This window comes from Hydra viridissima, unplaced genomic scaffold (genome assembly GCF_058129835.1).
Source record: "Hydra viridissima isolate aposymbiotic clone 2 unplaced genomic scaffold, HvirCarnegie_v1 scaffold_9, whole genome shotgun sequence".
In the NCBI taxonomy this organism is placed as follows: domain Eukaryota; kingdom Metazoa; phylum Cnidaria; class Hydrozoa; order Anthoathecata; family Hydridae; genus Hydra; species Hydra viridissima.
The window spans coordinates 5490635-5513239 of record NW_028324308.1 but is presented as its reverse complement, the minus strand read 5'-3'; the positions used below and the strand labels follow the sequence as shown (position 1 = coordinate 5513239).

At 29.3% G+C, this 22605-nt stretch overlaps 1 protein-coding gene and 1 pseudogene across 6 annotated transcripts; both read right to left on the bottom strand.

The window, feature by feature from the left end:
• Window positions 1–8192: 8192 nt before the first annotated feature.
• LOC149883709 (uncharacterized) lies at window positions 8193–20089 on the bottom strand. 6 transcript variants are annotated; one of them, XR_016455599.1, is made up of 4 exons: window positions 13316–13584; window positions 12490–12530; window positions 10624–10718; window positions 8193–9477 (listed from the first exon to the last, which is right to left on the bottom strand). XR_016455599.1 is itself a non-coding variant. In XM_090097658.1 (4 exons), the coding sequence occupies exon 4, from the start codon at window positions 9931–9933 to the stop codon at window positions 9619–9621; it is 315 nt and encodes a 104-aa protein (XP_089953784.1). In that variant the 5' UTR covers window positions 9934–10291; window positions 10624–10718; window positions 12490–12530; window positions 13316–13584; the 3' UTR covers window positions 9490–9618. The 6 variants fall into 6 exon arrangements, 2 of the variants coding, with proteins under 2 accessions (XP_089953784.1, XP_089953785.1); XM_090097658.1 differs by lacking the exon at window positions 8193–9477 and adding an exon at window positions 9490–10291; XR_016455602.1 differs by lacking the exons at window positions 12490–12530; window positions 13316–13584 and adding an exon at window positions 19631–20089.
• LOC149883710 (52 kDa repressor of the inhibitor of the protein kinase-like) lies at window positions 16087–19098 on the bottom strand (annotated as a pseudogene).
• Window positions 20090–22605: the final 2516 nt, after the last annotated feature.

Below are 22605 nucleotides of genomic sequence, written 5' to 3'. Positions count from 1 at the left end.
CTAAAAATGTTCAAAAATGAATTTACAGCTTTGTTTTTTAGCGACGAACCATCAACGCTGTTTAAGATCACTCACCTGCATTGAGCCTTATTGATATAACTGATTTAGGTTTTGAGGTTAATTCAGATATTTACACATACAGACCTTTATTTATTACGAAAAATTAAGCTTTAAAACAATAAAAGACTGCAGACTGAGTTAGTAAGTTGGTGTATATACAGCCAATGTAACAGAGAACATGCAGATAGCTCAATATGTTGATATACTTTAAAATTGATGTATTATCATTAAAAAACAATCATTACCTGACAAACTCTAGTCAATTTTAGCTGTATTAAAAAGTATAACCCTACTGTGGTAAGTTTGCTTTATGGAAGAGGCAAACCTTATTTTTTTAATGAGTTTTTAGAAGGTTTTATTTCTAAATCACAAAGTTAAAGTCAGATAACACTTGCTAAATTGTTAAGATATTTTCTGTATCCTTGCTAGCATTTATTTGAGATGCACTGGCTCCATCTTATTTAAAAAGTATTAAGTTCCGTACTGGCTATAATGCTTATCAATTATGTTTAAAAAAATAAAGGAGTATTGACAATTGAACTTTTTTTGCCCATTTAGAATTTTATAATACTTATAAGTAAATACACTAAAAAATACAAAGCGTTAATTATATGGAGATATGCTTGGAAGCTAATTGTATTTATAGTGTAATTATCATAGGTTTCTAAGCACTTCCCTATGATTATTATGTAAGTAATGTCATATCTTGTATAAGTATGCCATAAGCTATATATAACTATAATAAACATATAGCTATAACATAAGCTTGCGAGGTAAAGATTAGCTTAAGATCTAGTTTAATAAAATTCCTATTAATTCCGCTCATTGACTTGGTATTGGAATAGAGGAGGAATTAATAAATATTAAAATTCCAAGTTTTCGCTTTTCGTCCTAATGGCCCAGATCAAGTGTAGTATCGTGAAACTCATCATTTAGCTGCTAAAGTATGGAAGAGGATCTGGATTTTTATTTGTTGTCGTTTTTTCTGCCTTCATTAGCTCGTTTTTTTCGATATCCTAGAATTTCTTACGGCAGATCTGTCGGAACTGACGATTTCATCTGTCAACAAGACGTTAAACGGGGTGATTTAGGCAGGCGTCGAACATCCCACCCTTCGCTCAGGCATTTTAGCTGAGGAAAAGTAAAACTACATAAAATTAAAAAAAATAAAGGTTTTCTGAATTGTTGACTAACGTCATGGAGTAAATGTTTTTTTCATACAATTTATTTGTCTTTTTTCCACATCATATCATTCATTTTCTTGCAAACACCTCGTTTATAAAAAATTTGATTCTAATATAAGGTGAGAAACCAATTCTTAGCTTGATGCTGATGTTTTTTGCCAAATTGAAATATTTTTTGCCAAATTGCAATATTTTTAACTTGACCCACAATATCTATTTTATTAATTTAAAGTGATTATGTTCGTAACATGTATAAGTTAAGCGAAACTGAAAGTCCTGATCAGACTAAAGGTTTCCTAGCTGAGAATCAATCTTGGTCGGCCCCTGGCGGGTGATCTTGCGTCACCTATCGACTCACTTATTCTGCGCATGAGTGTGTCTTATCGGGATTGAATTTTGGCTGAAATGGGTAGGCGGGAGTATCTCTCCTCAGGGGGTAGCGACCTTGACCATGCCGAGCACCAAGAGTAGATAAAGTTCATTATTCGCGACAAGAGTAATTACTTCAACAAAACTGGAGGTATATTAGTTTAAATTTTAACAACTTGGAGACGAGAGATGTGATTTCCTGTCTATTATTGTTTCAACTATTGGCGACTACTTGGGATCGCCGATTCTGGCTCATCGACCAGAAACGAACCACAAATTATTTATTCCGTTTATGAACCGTAAGCCAGCCATAAATTTTTTTTTCCCCGTGTATGATTTTATTTTCACATCGTGCAGTATTTTTTTGTTTCCCCGTTTCGCACGCGGCTGAAATTAAAAAAATTTATATTTTTAATTTTTCGCGTCGTCGTTTTCAGTTTGATTTTTTTTCAGTTTGATTCAATTTTTTTCATGTCGTGCAGGATTTTCTGTGGGTACAAATAACAAAAGCGTCTATTTTAACAATCCTTATTTAAATTACTCAATTTACAAAAAACTTCACATCTAATATTTCAAGAATTTCTTTATTTCTAAAATTTATTGCATCTTCATTCAATTTAAATATATCCATAACTTCGATAACGCTTTCCATTAAAATGTCATAAAAATCATCTGATGTTAATTCCATCGTTTTTATAAGAAAAGAAAATTTGTTTAAGTCATTTTAATTTTTTTTCATGTGATTTTTTTTTTTAGTTTTATTCAATTTTTTTTCATACAATCGCATGATCATCATCGTGCGATTGTATGAAAAAAAATTGAATAAAACTAATCGCAAGTTCGTTATCATGCGTTTGTGCGCTGATTTCATATGGGTTTGAAAGACCTAAGCATTACCGCAAACTAATCAGTTCTTTATTATCAACCCATGAGTTGAATGAATCTGGATACAGTGAAAATATCTTCAGTCCATCTCGGCGTGTATCCTTTTTCAAAATTAGATTTTTTTTAGTAATCCTAATTTTATCACCCATGGAAAATTTTGGTTCAGGTCTTTCTGCTTGCAACTTTCCATTCAGGTTTAGCCAGGCCATATTCTTATTCTTTTTATCGCTAGCTTCAACTGGAGTCATTTTCATGGAAGAATGTTTTGTGTTGTTGTAGTTGTTTACCATTTCATCTAAAACGTCAATGTTTTTTTAGTGTTATTAGCTGAAAAGTATAATATTTGTAGGCAAGGTCGTGATGGTAAGCGGCGTTATCCACCTTGTCAACGGGTTTGCTCCAGTCGCGTCTGTTTCTTTTTTTGAGTTTGACGCAGTACATTTTGTTCAAGATAATAAAAAAATGGACGATATTGATTTGTCATGGAATTTTGGTAAGAGCAAAAAGAATAATAACAAGTTATTGCCAAAAAGTATACGGGGAATAATTGTTGGAAAATAATGAAATTCATAAAGCATAAACTTTCTCCTTTTTTAATAATCACGTCTGACTTGCTGTTATTGTGAATTTCCATGATGACATTATTAACTGACTCTGAAATCACCAGGTTGTGATTGAAACAATCCAGTTTGGATTTTATACTTTCCCTCAAATTTACCGATGCTAATCCACTTTCAAGGTTAATTCCAAACATAAAAGTTATTATCTGATGAGCTAGGCGATTAGTTTAATGTCGCTTTGTGCGAATATTTCGTATCTGCAATTCACTTTCACTGGATGGTGCTCTAAATTTTTATTAAAAAAAAAAAGATCGATTCATTCCATTTACTAGATCCTTTGGATCCACATGATCTATCAAAATGAATCTTTTTTTTTCACACGCTGTGGCTCGCTGCTCATCTTTTTATAATGTAATGAAAAATTAAACTCAAAAACTTTTTAAACTCTTCTTTTTTCATATCGCTAGAAACATGATCTCTATAAATATGATCTACATTTTTGTCATCCTGTGGAAACAAGCAAATAAAGTTTGTATTTTCTCTGATCGTCTGTCTTCGAAGCATAAAAATTTAGAGCACCATCCAGTGAAAGTGATTTAAAAAAAAAAGATCTGTTTTCTCATTTAGGTCAACATGTTCAAAACCGATATTAGCATTAAAGCAGCTTATTTTCTCCATTCTCTCTTTTTTCTGGCTTCGTCATTCCTCTTTCCTTCTTCTATTTCCTTTCTCTTTTGAAGCTTATTTCTTGCTTTAAACATAGTGATTTACAAGAAAATGTTTGCACTCTTGGACTTTTTCGATCTTGCAGAAAGCCTCGATCTTCTTTTTGTCCTTTCAGGTTCTTGCTACTATCTTTCAAATTTTTCTTCTCACAGTCTGACGAATTCATCTCAGTCTTACGAACAGTATTAAATAAATAAACTAGCTTCTTTATGAACTCATTCTTCTTTGTAAATGTTTTATTATGAATGTGACGCTTAGATCTTTTCAAATTTTTTTTTTCAGCTTCTAAAGCCACTCTAATTGTTTTAAACAAATAATCTTATAAACCTAAATGGTTCCCTTCTAAATCTGTTGCCGAGGGAACTGTTGAATCTGTTGCCGAGAGAACTAGTATTCACATTTTGCTTCTAGACATTTTTAAAATTAACAAATTCTAAAAATGATAACCATACTAAACACATACCCTATTTAGCACAACACTTCAGCTCTTACAAATACAAAAAACAGTTCTGAGGAAAATTAGCAGCTTATTTATGGGTTTTCTTTAAGACCAAAGCGGAGGTTTAACAGTATACTTTTGAGTCTGAAATTTTCCATTTGTCTTGCTTGCACCAAAATTATTCCGTGGTAACTATGGGCTTATTTTTTAATCCCTTAATTATCACGGAACAATATTTTATCTAAAAAAGCGACTTACAAGCCAAAAGTACAGGGCTCAGTTATCTAAAAGTTTCCAGGGATCATTCTAACGCCTAAATTTACAATAAAAGAAATCATAGCATGTTCAAACATGATTTTCGTTTCTTTTTTTCTTTAACGGACTCTAATGTATAAATACATTTACATGCTCTAAACAATTTTTTTTTTTTTTTTAAATTGCCTTCAGGAATCTCCTATTTTTATCCATTAGCTTAAAAAAAAAATTTGATTGAGAGGGACGTAGAAGTAATTTGAAGACATGTTTAGGATTCGAAAATATTATTCAATTTTTGTGATTTTATTGCATATGGAAAAATCAATAGATTAAACTAACCTAACCCGCATATGGCTAATATAAGCATAAGTGGACATATGTAGCTGTACGATAGCACTTATAAAATTAGTACAATAGAAAGTCCGCTCATTAGTAGATGTTTTGTTACGTATTTGTTAAAGTGTGTAAAATTATGAACTCGATTGGCCTAGGAATATTTTGACAGCAAAGTTCTTTGAATTTGAAAAGTTTTGGCGATGTTCCCGAACAACTTTAAGTAAGTTATGTTTGCGTTCATGATTTTTTGTCAGCAATGAGTTGTAGTTCTAAATGAGTCTCACTCCTATTTTAGCGGAGTCATTAACTTCAGAGTCAACGCAGTTTGTTCTGCAGCAACATATTTGCTGTTCTCTCAAACTTATCGTTATTTAAAGTCTATAATAGTAAAAATAACACTTACGCAAATAACAGTTAATAGTTAATATTAAAAAAGTAAAAACGTTTCAAAACATTATTGTACCTGTTCTAACTCATCAAAAGCAACATCAGCTCTTTCTTTCATGGTGCTCTTTCTCCAGGGCTCTCTGAACAGGATGCTTTCTGGTCAAATGTAATTTCATGCCTGAGGTGTTGCTGTCTGCCAACATGCAAATTGCAGAACAATACTTGCATTTTGTATTAACAACTCGCTCTCCATCAGGTGCAGTACTAACTTCTTCCTCAGAGTGATTCGAAATTTCGGTCCTTGGCCTTGGTATCCTTCAAAATCTTGTTTAACTTAAATTTTAATACTAATTTAAAACAAAATTTTGATATGTTTTTTCAAAAAAAAAAATTTTCTCATTTTCCAGAAAGTTTATAAAAACGTTTTTAATAAAATTAGCGGTGGTATTTAAATAGACGGTATTTTAACTACATAACAAGTATTTATTGCAAATTAAAAACTGGTCTTACCTTAATTTTAATTGAATTAACCATAGTTGTTAAATTTATTTAAAAAAAAAAAACGTTTTTTAAAAAATGAATAATATTTGTTTCTATTTTAAAAAGTAAACAAACAGTTGAATTGTCCAACTAATCAGCAAAACTGCTTTTTACAATTTAATCTTAAAAATGGCATTGAAAAATAGGGGGTTTTTAACTTTTATCAACATTTTAGTCAATAGAACTAGAAAATAATTTGCAAAATAAGTAAAAATAATGATTTATCTTAACCCTTAGTTATATCTAACGCAAAATGTTGTAAAAAATTGAAAAGTCTCGACAAATATCGTCATGTACTTTTAAAGTGAAAAATAATATATCGTTTTAAATTAATAACGATAAAATACAGCAATGATATCTCTAATATCGAAACCCAAACGACATCTTATTGATTTTAAATCGAAATGTTTCGAACCATATCGAAACTCTTTATCGAAACCAAATATCGGTTAGTTGATAGATATTTCGATAACGATAGACGATTAATATACAGTTTAGTTATACATATCATATCTTAAGAACTATTTTAAATTTTTCTTGGTAATTAATCTTTATTAATCAATATGCTATTAATAAGTTCACACCATTTGTTGAAATCATAATATTGGTAGTTTGTCATTTTCAGAGCGACGTATTTATAAAAAGGTGAGCATTTAAAAATATGGTTGCATAAAGATTTTACAAAAAGCGAGTAAAAAACCATATTTCAGTGACATTTTTTTTGGCGCCTTAAGAAAATAAAAACTTCTTTTGCTTATGAACACTTAAATTTATTTTTAAATTCCATTAAAGGATTTCTTTGACGACAGCTTCAAAACTCATAGGAAGTTTTTTTAACCCTCCACTTTCGGCTTTCGACTTAAACCAATCCCATGTAAAAAAAAAAGAATTTTCCTCAAGACGGTTTTTCAATAAATTTTTACTAATTATTTAATGTTACTTAACAGAAATTTCTTACAACTTACAAAAAACTATAGGCCGTGTAATATTAAAACATTATAAGCAATTTTATTATTCCTCTATTCTGAAAGTAATAAAAATCATAAAGTATTTTATTGGGTTTAAAATATCGCAACTCGTCAAATATATCTTTTGAAATAAAAAAACATGGAATAATATAAGATCCTTAAAACTTGATTTTAGAGTTTTTGTCGTTAGCTTGCAACAACGGCAAGATTTGTGTGCTTATTACTTTCAGGCCCAAAGGTCTTTTAAAAATCCTTAGGCAAAATTAATTCCCTTTTTAATGATAGTACAAATAATTTACATTTAAGAAACCTAGGAAAGAGCTCCCATTTTAAAGGATTTACATTGAATCATTTCAAGTATAAAAAGTTTCAGTTTATCAAATAAAAAAACAACTCTCTGGTCCTAGAAGGTCAGAAAGAGGATCAGTATCGCCACCTACCACCTTATGTCGCATTACCTATTTTGTATGAATACAGCAATATTGCTTTACCTAGTTTGTATGGATATGGTATCTCTGACCTAGGAGTTTTGTATAACTGAAATACAACTCCAAGTCGAACATCTTCCAATAAGTCATCACTAATGAGACATACAACCACAAATCCCTCAGTCAGATGCCAGAAACGATTCTGCATTGAATTAAAGCATGCCCTAACAGAATAAGAGATTCTATGTACTGAATTATATCATCAATGGCTAGTAAGTCCTGAAATGGTGCAATGCCTACAATGAGGTCTTTAACAATCCAGGTTTGGTAGAATACTGAAACTAGTGTTGTGACCAAAACTAAAAGTTGTTATTAACTTAACTAAAAAAACCGTAACTAAAATTAGTCGACCAACTTCTTAGTCTAACTAAATTTAATCGACTAACTTCTTAGTATAACTAAATTTAGTCGACTAAAAAGCTGCCTCTACATACTGCTTGACATCTCTCACAAGAAATGCAGCCAGTATAGCTCTTTATACATTTTAAACCAAGCTAGTACATCACAGATAAATGCTAGTATGTACACATCAACTAGCAAACTCACTCTGCAGGCTTTTGTTGCTTTTAAGGAGATCAATATTGTTTAAAAAATCAAGCTCAGTTTCTATAATTCTATCTTTGTCAGTATCAGAATTAAACTCTTAACTTAAATCAGTTATATCAATGAGGCTGTATGTAGGTGAGTGATCTTTTATTGATGTATCATCGTGATCATGATAACTTTCAATTTTTTTATAGGTCTTTACCCTTGTTTGCTTATTCCATGATAAGTTTTTAAATAATTTTCAATACATACTTGTTTATATATATGTAAACATACATGGCCGCCGAGAGAGAAGGTGGGGGGGGGAGGGGGGTTGGACGGGGAAGATTCCCGGGGCTCCGTGTGTTTACAAACAATTTTTCAAAGTAATTTTTAAAAGATTTAAACAGTTTTGACTTTTAAAAAATTTTATTAACTTTTATTTTTAATTTTCAATGACCAGAGCATCCTTCTTTTGGTCCTGGGTATATAATTGATCATAATAAGGGCCCCTTAAGAAAAATTCCCCAGGGCCCTAAATTTCTCTCGGCTACTATGTAAACATATGACAAAAAATCTTCCACTTACAAATTTATAGCCCATTTACAATTTTATAATACTTATAAATAAGGAAGCTACAAAATACAAATCATTAATTACGGAGATAATGTTAGGAAGCTAAGTATAATTATTATAAGTTTCCTCGCAGTAACTTATGATAGTTGCTTAAATAGTTAACTATTATAATTACCATAAGCTTTCTAGGCAAAACGCTAGATTATAATCTACTTTAGTTAATAAAATTCCAGCTTTCTGCCTTGTTGACTATATTCATGGGATTAATTCTTTTTTCTCGTCCAACTTATTCGTCTTTTCTCATTATCGTATCATTGATTTCCAGGCATTACCTGCTTCTTAAAAAGTTGAATTCTTACGTAAGCGCGCGAAACCAATACACAACATTTCGATTACATTTTTTGTTGAAATGCAACGTTCTTAACTTGCGCCACAAGTATCTTTGTTGAGAGTTTGAAATGGCATAACCAACCACCATTACATACCGAGTGCCTGAGATAGAGTTAGCATTGAGTTAAGATTTACTAACTATTGGTAGCTTCTTTAAGCTTTGTCAGCTCTATCTTATGGCACTGCAAACCGAAGTGGCAGACTCTCCATCACCCTCGCGTCCTGAACGCGAGAGTCTTCTGCCAATAACCCCTACACCTACACCATGCTCAGCAAGCAGGGCAAGGCAGGAGAAATTCCTCTTCTGGGGTTAGCCTCCTCTTAGCTAGCAATGCCGAGCTATCTCTGATTAGAAATGAAGTTGATATGCCTACCATACGGATTCAATCATTTATTCAAAGATATACTTAGACGTACTGGAAGTTAAACCACGTATTTTCAAATAAATGGGATACATAAAATATTTCTTTAGGAACTAATCTAGAGTGCTTCCTATTGACTTTCTATTTACCAATTTAGCACTAACTGAATTTTTAATAAAGTGCTTTTTTTTTTTTAAAAAAATTAATATTTATTCATTCCAATAAATATTTATGAGAACTTCACAGATATGTTTTATTTTTTATGATAGTTGAGCAGAGTACTTCTCCTGTCTAGCCTCATTGTTGGTGCGCGACATTTGCTAAATAACTGTTCTCAGATAGTATTTCTGCAAAACTTTTTTTATTTTTAGGTTATTTTCCTGTCTCTTCCACTTGTGATTGCAACTAATGAAGCTACTGAGTACTTCTAAAGTGATAAAAAATGAGCAAAGATTCTATTAAAAAACCATATAAATAACGCATTAGTAAGATAACCAATACCTTTAGAAAACAAGTAACCAAAATACAAATGACCCAGGTAATAAATTTTAACTATTGAAACTTCACTTTACACAACCATTGAAATCTGACCATGTTTTAGTAATTTCTTAGGTCCCTCATCATCATCATCATCATCATCATCATCATCATCATCATCATCATCATCATCATCATCATCATCATCATCATCATCATCATCATCATCATCATCATCATCATCATCATCATCATCATCATCTTCCTCCTCCTCATCATCATTATTATTGTTATAATTTTTATTATTACTATTATCATTATGATTATTATTACTATTGTTATTATTGTTATGATTTTTATTATTACCAATAACTATCATTATTATTATTATTATCATTACCATCATTGTTATTTTTATTACTATAACTATTATTTTTACTATTATTACTCTTATACTATTATAATACTATTATTATTACTTTTATTATATATTATATCTTCTTCAGATATTTGAAGATGAAGAGGTTAATAAATAGGAAAAAACAGAAAAGCTTGTTTCTTTACTTGTGCAACTTTTTAAAGACTTTTTAACTTAGTCTGCAAAAAGATATCTAAAATGCATTCAATATACAATCCCTAAAAAAAATAATAATTTGCTTTTTTTTTCCCAGTAGTTGCCTTAATATTTTTGAAAGTTTACTTTTTATATAAGCAATAATCTCTTGGGTGGAATCAGACACCAGCGAAAGAGGCAGACTGGAATCCTAAGAAAAATAGTCTTGACTGTAAATAAACTACTTTGCAATATTCTATTTACAAAAAAACTCAATACATGCAAATTATCAGTTAAACACGCTAGAACGAAAATAAACATTCAGGTGCTATAGAAAAGCTAACATTGTCAGATAAACTACTAAAAAGTCATATATTATTCTGCTTCATGATAAACCATTACTGATTAGTTCCTCTTCTTTTTTTAGGGCTTGGCTCAAGAGCACTCCTTGATCTTTCCTCTTTTAAAAAGTTTGGATATCAAAGAGATTTGTTTAACTATTTATGAAATACTTAAACCTGGTCAAATGCTAAAACTACTCACAATGAATCTTGAAGATCATCGTTTTGATTTATTATGCTCAACAATAAAATAAAATGGAGAAACTGCCTCTTCTGTCTCTGAATCTGTTAATATTTCTATTGAAAAGAGATAATTATTATTAGTGAAGTAAGACAAAGAATCACACATTCAATTTTGCTTTTAATAACAAATTGATTAATCACAGGTATATTCAACAGGATAAAATTTTGTCAATAATATCAATTTAAGAAAATTTTCAATTTTATATGAACCCAATTTAACAATATAAAATAAAGTATAAGACCCCAATAAAAAAAGCATTTTATTAAGATATAAAGAGAGCTATAAAGTAAACAAGAACTCAAAGCATGAACACCTTTTTCAGTGAATAATCCATTCAAACAAAATCATATTACAATTACCTAGGTTTTGTGTTATACTTTTAGCATTGGACTTATTCATAGGGAGTGGAGGTCAGACACATTGACTTTCTGTTACAATAACAAAAGTATTAAAATACTTAGAGTGTAAAACTTTTCTTAGAGAAATAGTTCATTTAGATGAATGCTCTGTTTATATCGACCAAAAATTAAATTCAGGTTTTCACAATCATTAGAGTGCTACAATAAAACAAATGAATATTGATAACAAGAAATCTTTTTCCTATTACCAATCAAAATTATTTTTTTAAATCATAATTACTACTATTGTTTTTACTATTGTTATTATCATTACTATTATTATTATTATACTACTATTATTGTTATTATTACTATTACTGCTACTATTAATATTGTTATTATTATTACCATTATCATTATTATTATTATTGTTACTATCATTATCATTATTATTATTATTATGATTATTATTATTATCATTATTATTATTATTATTATCATTATTATTATTACTTTTATTATTATTATTATTATTATTATTATTATTATTATTATTATTATTATTATTATTATTATTATTATTATTATTATTATTATTAATATTATTAATATTATTATTATTATTATTATTATTATTATTATTATTATTATTATTATTATTATTATTATTATTATTATTATTATTATTATTACAATCATTTAAATAATTATCATCTTTTTTCATGAGAACTTCATTTTATTTGAATATGTTACTTGCAGATTCTTTTATTGTACAAGTCTTTAGGTCTTTTAATATTTACTTGCAAAAATGTACACAAAATGCGTACATATACTTATATATATATATATATATATATATATATATATATATATATATATATATATATATATATATATATATAAATTTATATAAATAAATATATATATATATATATATATATATATATATATATATATATATATATATATATATATATATATATATATATATATATTATATAAATAAATAAAATTACAGATGCCTGTCAAGTTCATGTAATAAGGAAAAGAGGGCATAAACAGTTTTATGCGGCAAAATCAAAACTTTACAAATCAAATCTGCTGTTGACACAATCTTCTCAGTTTTTTAATTTATTACCATATCAGGGATAAACGTAATGCTCAAACCCTTTGAATCTATTGGTTTGTATTACAAACTTTGCATTTTTGTAATTTTAAGTATTGTACACTTACATGTTTTCTCATCAACCATTTCTTTTAAAAAACAAATTTTTTTGTTTTTCATCAAAAAGCAACTAGCTAATGGTTGTGTTGAATACTTATACTTCTTATGTTTTTAAATATTTTTTGGATGAGATAACTCAAACTATTGTTTTCTATGTGCAGCTTGAGCAACTGGGTTTCTTAAATTTTTTATTGACTGTGGTTGCAAATATTTTTCAAATGGGAAAGTTGATATGCTTTTTAAAGAACACTGCATACTTACTGCATCTTCATGTAAATGAGTTAAACTGTGAATATTGTACACTAAAAATAAGGGTGCATAAAAATTAGATGATTGTTTTGCAAAAAAAACTTTTTAGGAAAAAAAACAATTTAGAAGCAAAGTCAAGATATGTGTTCCTAATTTGATTATCTGTTTGTAATAAAATAGACATAGCAACATGAAGACATAAAAAATGCACAAACATGACTGATGAAACAATACTCTTTTTAGTACAATTGGACCAATCTATAAAAGAAACATATAGAATTCTGTTGCTTTCCAGCATTTTTGTTCTTTTAGTGAATGAGGTTGGCATGCAAATTCAGATGGCAATGTTCCATAATATGAGGCTATTGTATTAGATAGCTCCTCCCTTAAGGGATAAGAAAATCTACACTCCAATGGACCTGAAGTTAGAAAAAATGAAAATTTTTTTGTAACACCAAGGCAGATTACATGCATATAGTCTAGAATGAACGTTGAAACAATCGGAATATCCAATTCACACAAGGAAGGGGGTTTCTTTTGATTTTAGGGTATCCAATGTTCCTAAAAGTACTTTCATCACGCAAGACATGTGGCTCTTTGCTTTCAAACACAATCTGCTAAGAATAATGTCCCAACAATTGTGCATCTCTCACAGCCATATTTTAAAGTGTGATCAACAACACATTTATAAAAGAACATCCTGGTGCATCACATATAAGTGATGATATACTAAAAGTATGATTTTTAACATTAATCGAAAAAACATCAAAAACCAGCCAAAAGTTCTTTCGCTTCTTTAATAAAATTAGCCAAAATAAAATTACTGCTTCTGGTTTACCTTTACCACTATACAAAATGATCATGAATACATTGTTTTCCCAGCACAATCCAAGTATCGACCAAATTAAATTCTGCGTTTGCGTTCCGAAATAAAAACTCACACGCAAACTCAAACGCATTTGAAGCAATTTATTGCGTTTACTGACGTAAACGTAAACGCAATTTACGCAAATAATTACGTTACGCACGCATTTAATACGCAACTTACACATATAAAATGCGTTTAAAAACGTAACTCAAACTCAACTTACGCGTATAAATGCGTTTGCAAACGTAACTGAAACGGAACGTACGCATATATATATATATATATATATATATATATATATATATATATATATATATATATATATATATATATATATATATATATATATATATATATATATATATATATATATCAGGCGCGGATCCAAGAATTTGTAACTGTGTGGCCAAATTTTATTTTCACGGTTGAAGATACGTTAAAAAATAGATATTTTAATATTTTTTTTTTGGAGGAATTGAACCCTTAAAAGCTATTAAGTTACTTTTGGAGGAAGGAAAAGTAGACCCAGACTGTATTTTAATGTTGGATGAAATGTATTTACAGAAATGTAGTGAGTATAGTAGCGGTAAATATGTTGGTTTGGATAAAAATGGTAACTTTTTCAAAACTATCCTTGTTTTTATGGTTGTGAGTTTAAAAAAATCTATCCCTTATGTCATAAAGTCTTGTCCACAAACAAAAATAAATGGAGATACAGTTTTCCTTGAAATTATAGAAAGTTTGTCTGTTTTGAAATTAGCAGGATTTAATGTACGTTCAATAGTTGCAGACAATCATTCGACAAATGTATCAGGATTAGGACAGTTGATTAAATGCTTCGGAACTGGTAATTCTGAAGAAGATCATTTTATTGTGTATGAAGAAAAAAAAATTTACCTTATGTATGATAGTGTTCATCTCTTAAAAAATATTCGAAATAATCTACTTAATTCTAAGCAATTTATATTCCCTGTTTTTCATTTCAATGGACTTTATGATCCTATTTCAGTTACTGCTGGTGAAATATCTTGGCATCTTCTCCATAAAACTTACGAAAAAGATGAAAAACTTAGTGCTAATTTACGTAAGGCACATAAACTCACATTTCAAACTTTACATCCAGGAAATGAAAAGCAAAGTGTTCCTCTTGCTTTGAATGTTTTTCATGAAACAACGTCAGCTGCCATTAAAAGTTATTTTCCACAAGATTTATTTGCAGCTGAATTTTTACGCCTTATTAATAGTTGGTGGTTAATATCGAATTCAAAGTCAAAATATTCAAATAACTATATTGGTTATGCGGTTGTGAGGGAAGATAAAAAACCTGAATTCTTAAGTTGTTTTTCGAAGTGGATTAATGAATGGCAAATAAAACAGTTAAAGGAGTATGGAAAGTTTACTCTTAGCAAGCAAACAGCAAATGCTATGATAAAAACATTAAAAAGTTCTGCTGATTTGTGTGATGATTTACTCAATGAAGGTTATGCTTACATTTTAACAAGTTGTTTCCAAAGTGACCCTCTAGAACGTCGATTTTCAAAATATAGACAAATGAGTGGAGGTCATTTTCTTGTTGGTTTACATGAAGTTGAATCTTCTGAGAAAATACTTCAAATTAAATCTCTAATGAAAGAAGATATAAAATACTGGGATTTAAATCTTAAACCAGAGACAAGTCCAGATCTTTCATGTGAAATCGATTTTGAAAATGATTTTGAAGAGATTGATTTAGACGATGACAGCAAGGAGGTGGCAACCTACATTGCAGAATTTATTATGAAAAAAATCTCTAAAAAATTTGTTCGTTCTGAATGTGAAGCGTTATTAAATCATGAGAAGGTCACCATTTGTGTTGAGTATACAAATTTGCTCTCTAGAGGGGGGCTTCAATTACCTGGGAAACATCTTGCATCATATATATCCCATTGCTTTGCTAAACTAGATTTAGCTCAAGAAAATTTATTTTTAAATGCTGATAATATCAGATATGCTGCAAGAAAGCTCCTGAATCTTGGAAGAGGAGGGATCTTCATGTGTCCTCAGCATTTTAATAATGCTATAATATTTATTAATAATATAATTATAAACATATACTTTAACAACAAGCAAATAAGTATCAATGGTGGAAAAAGAAAAGACGAGATTGTTGCTTTTAAATCAAAGAGAACAAAAAGAAAGCATAATGATTAATCTATTTCTTGTTGTTAATTTCACAGTATTTTAAACTTTATTGTGATTTTATGAATGTTTATATTACTTTAAATAAAAAAGAATTTTAAACAGTTGTTTATTTGTTTTAATAATTTATATTTTTATTATTCAAGCATTTTCTATGAAAACTCAATAATTACAAAAAAAAAAAAAACTGGCCTCCTAATTTTTTCCGTAAAAACTAAGCATCTGCGTCTCGTTATTTTTTTTATTCGAGACGAGACGAGACAATGATATCCGGGATACAATTTTTAAAATCCGAAAGAAAATTTATTGTCCCGGTTTTTAACTTTATTCCGGGACAGTTTATTCGTCAATTTTTTCCGGGACATTACTCGTCTCGTTATGCTTGTTCCGGTTCATTTCAGAGAAAACGATTCCGAGACGCAGACCCTTAGTAAAAACCAACAATCCCGGCCGTGTATTTATAGTAGGCCATGAGTTCATAAATTAGACATGTAATACTTGTCTAACTTATTTAACGAAGTGCACCAACGAGAAGGTAAGCCATAGGACTTTGCACTCCATCTGTAAACTGTCGTGTTGCCTAAGGTAAGCTCTCCATTTCTGGATTCTTTCCTTTTCTTGATAGGCAGTTTAAGTAAAGTATTAGTAATGTTTCCTAAGGCTGTTTTTGGATTTTTTCTTTTTCTTGATAGGCAGCTATGCCTAATTTTTTTAATATCTTTTTATAATTTCTTTTTTCTTTTTTTTTTTATTTTTAATATATAAATATATAAAGACAAAATATAATACAACAAGTAAAGTAATAACTAAAAAAGTTAAAACTGATATAACGTGAAAACACTTTCAACATCAAGAATGAATAGAACTAATTTGCTTATGAAAAATGATTTTCACAGTTTACAAGTTTAAAACATTGAATAGAAGTTTATGTAAGACACTTAAAACTACTATTTACTCATCAATTCTAAATTTACTCATCATTTGAATATTAACTCTAATTTTTTGTCTCCTTTGGATGCAAAAATTTCAATCACTCTGCTAATATCTGGAACTATTTCCTGATGAATAGACATTAATGCAAGTCCATTCAATCTATTATCTGACATAGTACTCCTGGTGTAAGTTTTTATTCTCCTAAGAGTAGATATTGACCTTTCACACTCACAAGTTGTGATTGATATTGTAGTAAGTATATGAAAAGCCTCTAAAATGTTTCGAAAGCCTCTGATATCCATGAACTTTAATGCATCAAAAATAGTAGATGGTAATTCTGTCTTTTCTTTCCAAAATTCCTCCCATAACTCTAATTCAGCATGAATTGATGAGAAGTGAGGAGGATCTGATTTATAAAAATTCAAAAACATTAAGAACTTTTCTTTCCATGGGCAAGATCTAAAATATAGCTTTACTAAATAAGCAGGAATAGCACATAGACCATTATAAACAATCATGCTCTCAACATCAAACCTGTTTTCAAGTTCATTGAGAAGATGATTCTCAAGAGGCAATGTAATAAAAACTTTAAAATAACCAGATATAGTATCACATATTTGATTATCTCTATGTTTCTGAACACCACATGTTCTAGGTTTTTTTTCATCAGCATCAAATGTTTTTGCTAATGCAAGAGCAATTTTATACCATTTGTCATGGTAAGCATCAACATTTCTCTGTATTTCTTTAAAATGTTTAGTCAAATTTTGAATTTCATCTACTTGCTGGGAAATATCAAAAGATTTAGTTTTAAGGGTGATGGAAATTCCGAAAAAGTAATCCAGAAGCTGTTTAGTTAAAACCAAAGAAACAATAAAAGAAAAATTTGTCAACAACTTCATAAAAGAAGATGCTTTTGAAGATGTTTCTTTATTAAATTCTTTTAAATCATTGTCTTCCATTTCTTCAAAAGCAGAAAAAACTGCTGAATAATTATCAAAAAAGCACATCAAGTCCACAAAACTTTTGTACCCACCGAGTTCGACATGTGTCAATAAGTTTTGCCTGACCAGGAAGAAGGTACTTTTTTAAACAATTACTTCTTTTAGGAGACAAGTTAAAAAAATAAGACATGTCTTTAACTTGCTCAAGCAAATTTTTTACTTGTTGGATTTGGCAACTCTTGCCAACAATTAAGCTAAGTTTATGTGAGGCACAGTGGACAAATAATGCCATTGGATTGATTTTTTTTATAAGAGATGAAACACCTTTGTATTCACCTGATATTGAAGCAGCTCCATCATAAGACTGGCCTCTGCAATTTTTTTATATCTAAACCGATTTCTTTCAAAGTTTCAAGAATGTTGGTAGCTATATTTAAACCAGTTGTTCCTGTTTTGCATTCTAAAAAGCGTAAAAAAACTTCCTTAATACTATTGTTCAAGTCAACATAACATATGACAATAGAAAGTTGTTCTAACAATGCAAAGTCTGACGCCTCATCTGCTATAATAGAGAAGTACTTACTTTTTTAATATCATTTATTAGAATCTCTTCAATTGCATTTCCACAACACTCAATCAACTCATTTTGAGTGGTCTTTGAAATATATGTGGAGTTTTTTGGGGCAGAGAGAAGATGCTCCTTTAGAATTAAATCACCTGCATCAACTCTAAAATTTAAATGCTCAATAAAAGAACCCAACCCTGTAATTTTTGAAGGTTCTCCAATTTCACCTTGATATTTTCTATCATCTCTATGACCTCGTAAAGACATATCATTTCGACCCAAAAACATTATTGTTTTAACAATTGATGCAAGTTCAGAGAAATTTCAATAGGCAAAGTGTTATTTTTAGCTCTGGATAAAAGCATATTATAACAATGCATGGACTTGATGTGTAATCCGTCAACAGTTTTCTCATGATCATTGAAAACTTTTACAGCATTACGCCAGGTATTGAATGGTTCTTTGAACAACTTACGTAATGCATATTTGTCAATAGTGTTTTTATCACTGTTGTTGTTGTCTTTTGAAACAATTACTGCAGTTTTAACTGTTTTATTACAATTAGCCAATTTATCTAAATCTGAAGTGTTCCTGGAAACAGTAGGAAAAGATAATTTACACTGAATTGTTTTTTGTATTTTATTCTCTGTTGCTGAAAAACTTGTCTCTGAAATTTGTTTTCTTTTGACAGGTAAGTTGTATCACTGATTAAAAAAGCTGGTTGTTTGTTTGGAAGATCTTTAATCAGTGTTACAAAATGGGTTTGGGTTAAAACATAAAACACTTTTATTTTTTGTTTTATCTAAATTGCACCACAAAATTTTTATTGGACTATTTAATTTTTGGATACGAGGCTTTATAACAATGTTAAAAAAGCGATGATACTTTTTAAAACCAATTTCAGGATAGACAGATTCAATAGGTTGCTTTATAACACTAGATAATGCTATTAGGCAAATAAACAATGAAAATGTTTTATCAAAGCAATTTAAATATGCTTCTTTTAAAAGAAGTTCTGAAATCATACTATCATTAAGTGTTGAAAAACTATCAGACCATTTAAATGAAACAGCTATAAAAAACAAATTAGCAAGATGAGAAGATTCTGATCTATGTTGATTAAAATAACTCAAAAAATAATTATACCTTGTCTAAAAGTTTATGTTTTCAAATATCTCAATTGACGTTAGCAATCTTAGAATTTTTGAAGTATGCTTACTGTCATTTAAAATCAAAGAGACTGAGCTGTAAAGACAATTTTCATCTTCAGCAGTTCTGACACAAAAAAACAATATTTACTGAAAAGTAATATTAATAATAAAAAAATTAGTGTAATTTTAGTATACACCATAACTTTTTATTAAACAACCAAATCATTTACATATTATGCAAGTGATTTGGTTATTACTAAACAAACTAGTCACATAAATAATTTTAGTGACTTGTTTGTTTAACAATAAGATGTTCCAATAACTGGTTAAATAGCTAAAAATAAATAAAAGTCTATTAAAAATGGATTGAATTCTCAAAGAAAAGAAATGGAAGAAAATAATGCAATGAGGGTCTAAACTGTTCATATTTCCAACATCCGGAATTTTGGGTCTATTTTGTGATACTATTTGAATTAAAAATAATAATAAAAAGTTCTAAAGAAAAAAAAATTACCTTAATGCTGTATAACCAAGATTTCTTTTAACTAAGGGTACAAAATCCATCATCTCTGTATGGAATTGGTAAGTATCAGGTTTTTTTTGGAAACATTAAATTTATCTCAGAGAGCTCTTTAATGAGTCGAGTTTTGTAATTTAATACATTAGACCAATGTTTTGATTCTAGCACACAAGCAACTAATTCTTCGGTTATATATGGATTCATATTTTATTATATATAAAAAATCAAATGACAAAAGCCAAGTTTGTTTCTGAAGAAGAAATTAAGAAAGAAAAATTAATGTTAATTTCACGGTAGCGAATAATACCCTGATTTTGTTAGCTCCAATTTAACAGCATATTTTTTAAAATCGGACACGTTAAAACCAACTATGTGGCCAAGTTTTATTTTCACGGTTGAAATTTCGATAAAAGATCAATATTTTAACACTGTTTCACAGCATTTATTGATTAAATAAAATGTCGGTTACGTATAATAAGATCTGTTGTGACTATGGCCACTGATCTCTATAATAACTGGATAGCGCATCTCTAATATCAAAATTGACGCCAAAATCGCCATATTGGAAAGCCCCAGAACAATGAAATCTGATATGTGCGATAAAGCGATAAAGCGATAAGCCGAAAAACAGAACTTAAAGTTTACGGGATTAAAATTTTTGGGGCTTTCTAATATGGCGATTTTGGCGTCAAAAAATAAGAAGTTTTGCTCGGAGTTGCGCTATCCAGTCATTATAGAGATCAGTGGGCTAGTGCACGAATCTCTCTAGCCAAAATCCGTAAATTATGGCAGACAAATTAAAATTTTTAGAGATATTCCTTAAGCGCAAAAACCCAAAACTAACTTGGCTGCCGTTAAATTTAAGCTATTTGGCCAACCAAGGACGTATTAATAGATAGACGTTCAACGCATTGTTTCATAAAAAAGATATGCGTGTTACGCCATTGTTTAAATAACAAAAGCGAAACAATAGGTGATAATTGCGAAACCGGGGAGTATTTTTATTTTTTTCGACGTCAGAAAAAGATGGTCTCGACTATCCAATAAAAATATTTTTAAAAGTATTTTACTGAGCATCGAACATAAAATGAGTATGACAGAAAACTTTGCTATTAATCAAGATTATTCTTTTTTGCTTGAAAGTATTGATAACCAAATTGAATTAGTTGTGGATGATTTTATTGAGATCTTGAAGAGTTAGCGGATTTGTTATCAGAGGATTTTGAATTGGAGCTCATACGACCAGCAATTCCTTCAGAGAAGCTGATTGCAGAAGAAACCTAAATGCTGAAAAAAACAGAAGAACGCTTAATAACTTACCTGTCTGAAATGTTACAATAAATATCTTAGAGAATCGAATTTTAAAAAGCATGAAAAGAAATGTTACATTGTTAATGCCTAAACGGGTGCTAATTTATATTTGCAAATACTCCCAGATTATGAAAATATTGTAATAACTCTTAATTTTGATTTTAGAAATTATTCAAAACTGTAAATTGTTGTTATGTACTATTGAACTTCCATATAGAAGAATGCAAGTTGTCTTTATTACATTTTTTTTACATATACTGGTGTAAGGAAATGTACACAGTTAAAAAATGGCTAGTTAAAGGTAATAGATGATTGACATTTCTCTTTAACCTGGGTTCCATTACACCCAAGTTAGTATGGTAGATGGTACTAAAATCACAACAAACTTCTAAACATATTAATGAACAACCTTTATGTCTAATAACTTTAACGTTTTCAACTTTATTGCCTTCTCTCGTTTTAATTAATCCAACATCCTCATTTGATGTGCTTCGGAAATTTTTAAAATCAGAAAATTTATTTCTGATTACAAAAAAAAATAGTGGAAGTCATTATCACATTTACAGATGTTTATTGCATGAAATGTTGGAGAATATAATATTAGCAGATTGAAGATTTAGTTGATCTGGAAGAGATTTGTTAATATTAATGGATAATGGCACTTCACGATTTAAAACAATTAGTCTCCACATGCCATTTGATTGGCGATAACTATTGATTTTAACTATTATAAAATAATTTTGGTTATTTTCATTGTAACAGTCAAAACCATGTTTTAATGCAAATGTTTTTAACTGTTGATGAATACTTATCGCATGTACTTTTTTATTTCTTCCAACTCTTGTGAGTGTGTTACATACATAACAGGTTTTTGTGTGTTCAGAAAAAGTGAAGAATTTATAGTTCCACTCAACTTCAAAGCCTTTTTTTGATTTTAAATCTAACCTGTATAAGACCATATAACATGATTTGCATAAATATTCAGGATGAACTTTTTGATAGTCTTGTTGAGTTTTTATGACACCATCTTATATGAAATTATATTGGCACCGTATTTTATGTGCCGTATATTGTTAATGTTCTTTTCAGCCTTCTTCCGCGAGGCTATGTCTTATGTATACTTTAATAATATTTGTAAACATTAATATCGTCTTTTATTTCCTTCATCATGAGTGAATACAAAACTTTAACAAGTCTGAGGTTGTATCCAGCTTGTAAAAGCTAAGAATTGCTTGTTTATAGATAACAATAGGTTTTATTTGATAGTGACTATCCTGCTTTATTATGCAGCCACACTTTCTACATAAGTGTTTTAAATATTCCTCATGAAGACTCATTATTTATCCTGTAATGAGATAATAAATATGAATATAAGATTACTTCTTTTGGTATAATATTTAGGAAAGGTTAAAAATAAGGCTATACATCACTTGTAGAAGGCTCAAGAATATGCAACTAAAAGTATGGTCTTATCATTTTTATTATTTCTGTTGTTACTATTAGTAACAACAGCAATAATTTAAAAAAATAAGATCATTATAACTTAAAGTAGCATGACAGTTTAAAAATGCATACTTTATATATCTTTCCAACTCCTGAAACGAATAGTATTTTATGAACTTTAGTCAAAATGCTTATAGTTTAGACAAAATGCAGTT

Excerpts from the sequence above, each read along its gene's own strand:
- LOC149883709 (XM_090097658.1), bottom strand. The coding sequence starts at position 9,933 with ATGATGGTAATGATAATAATAATAATAATGATAGTTATTGGTAATAAT.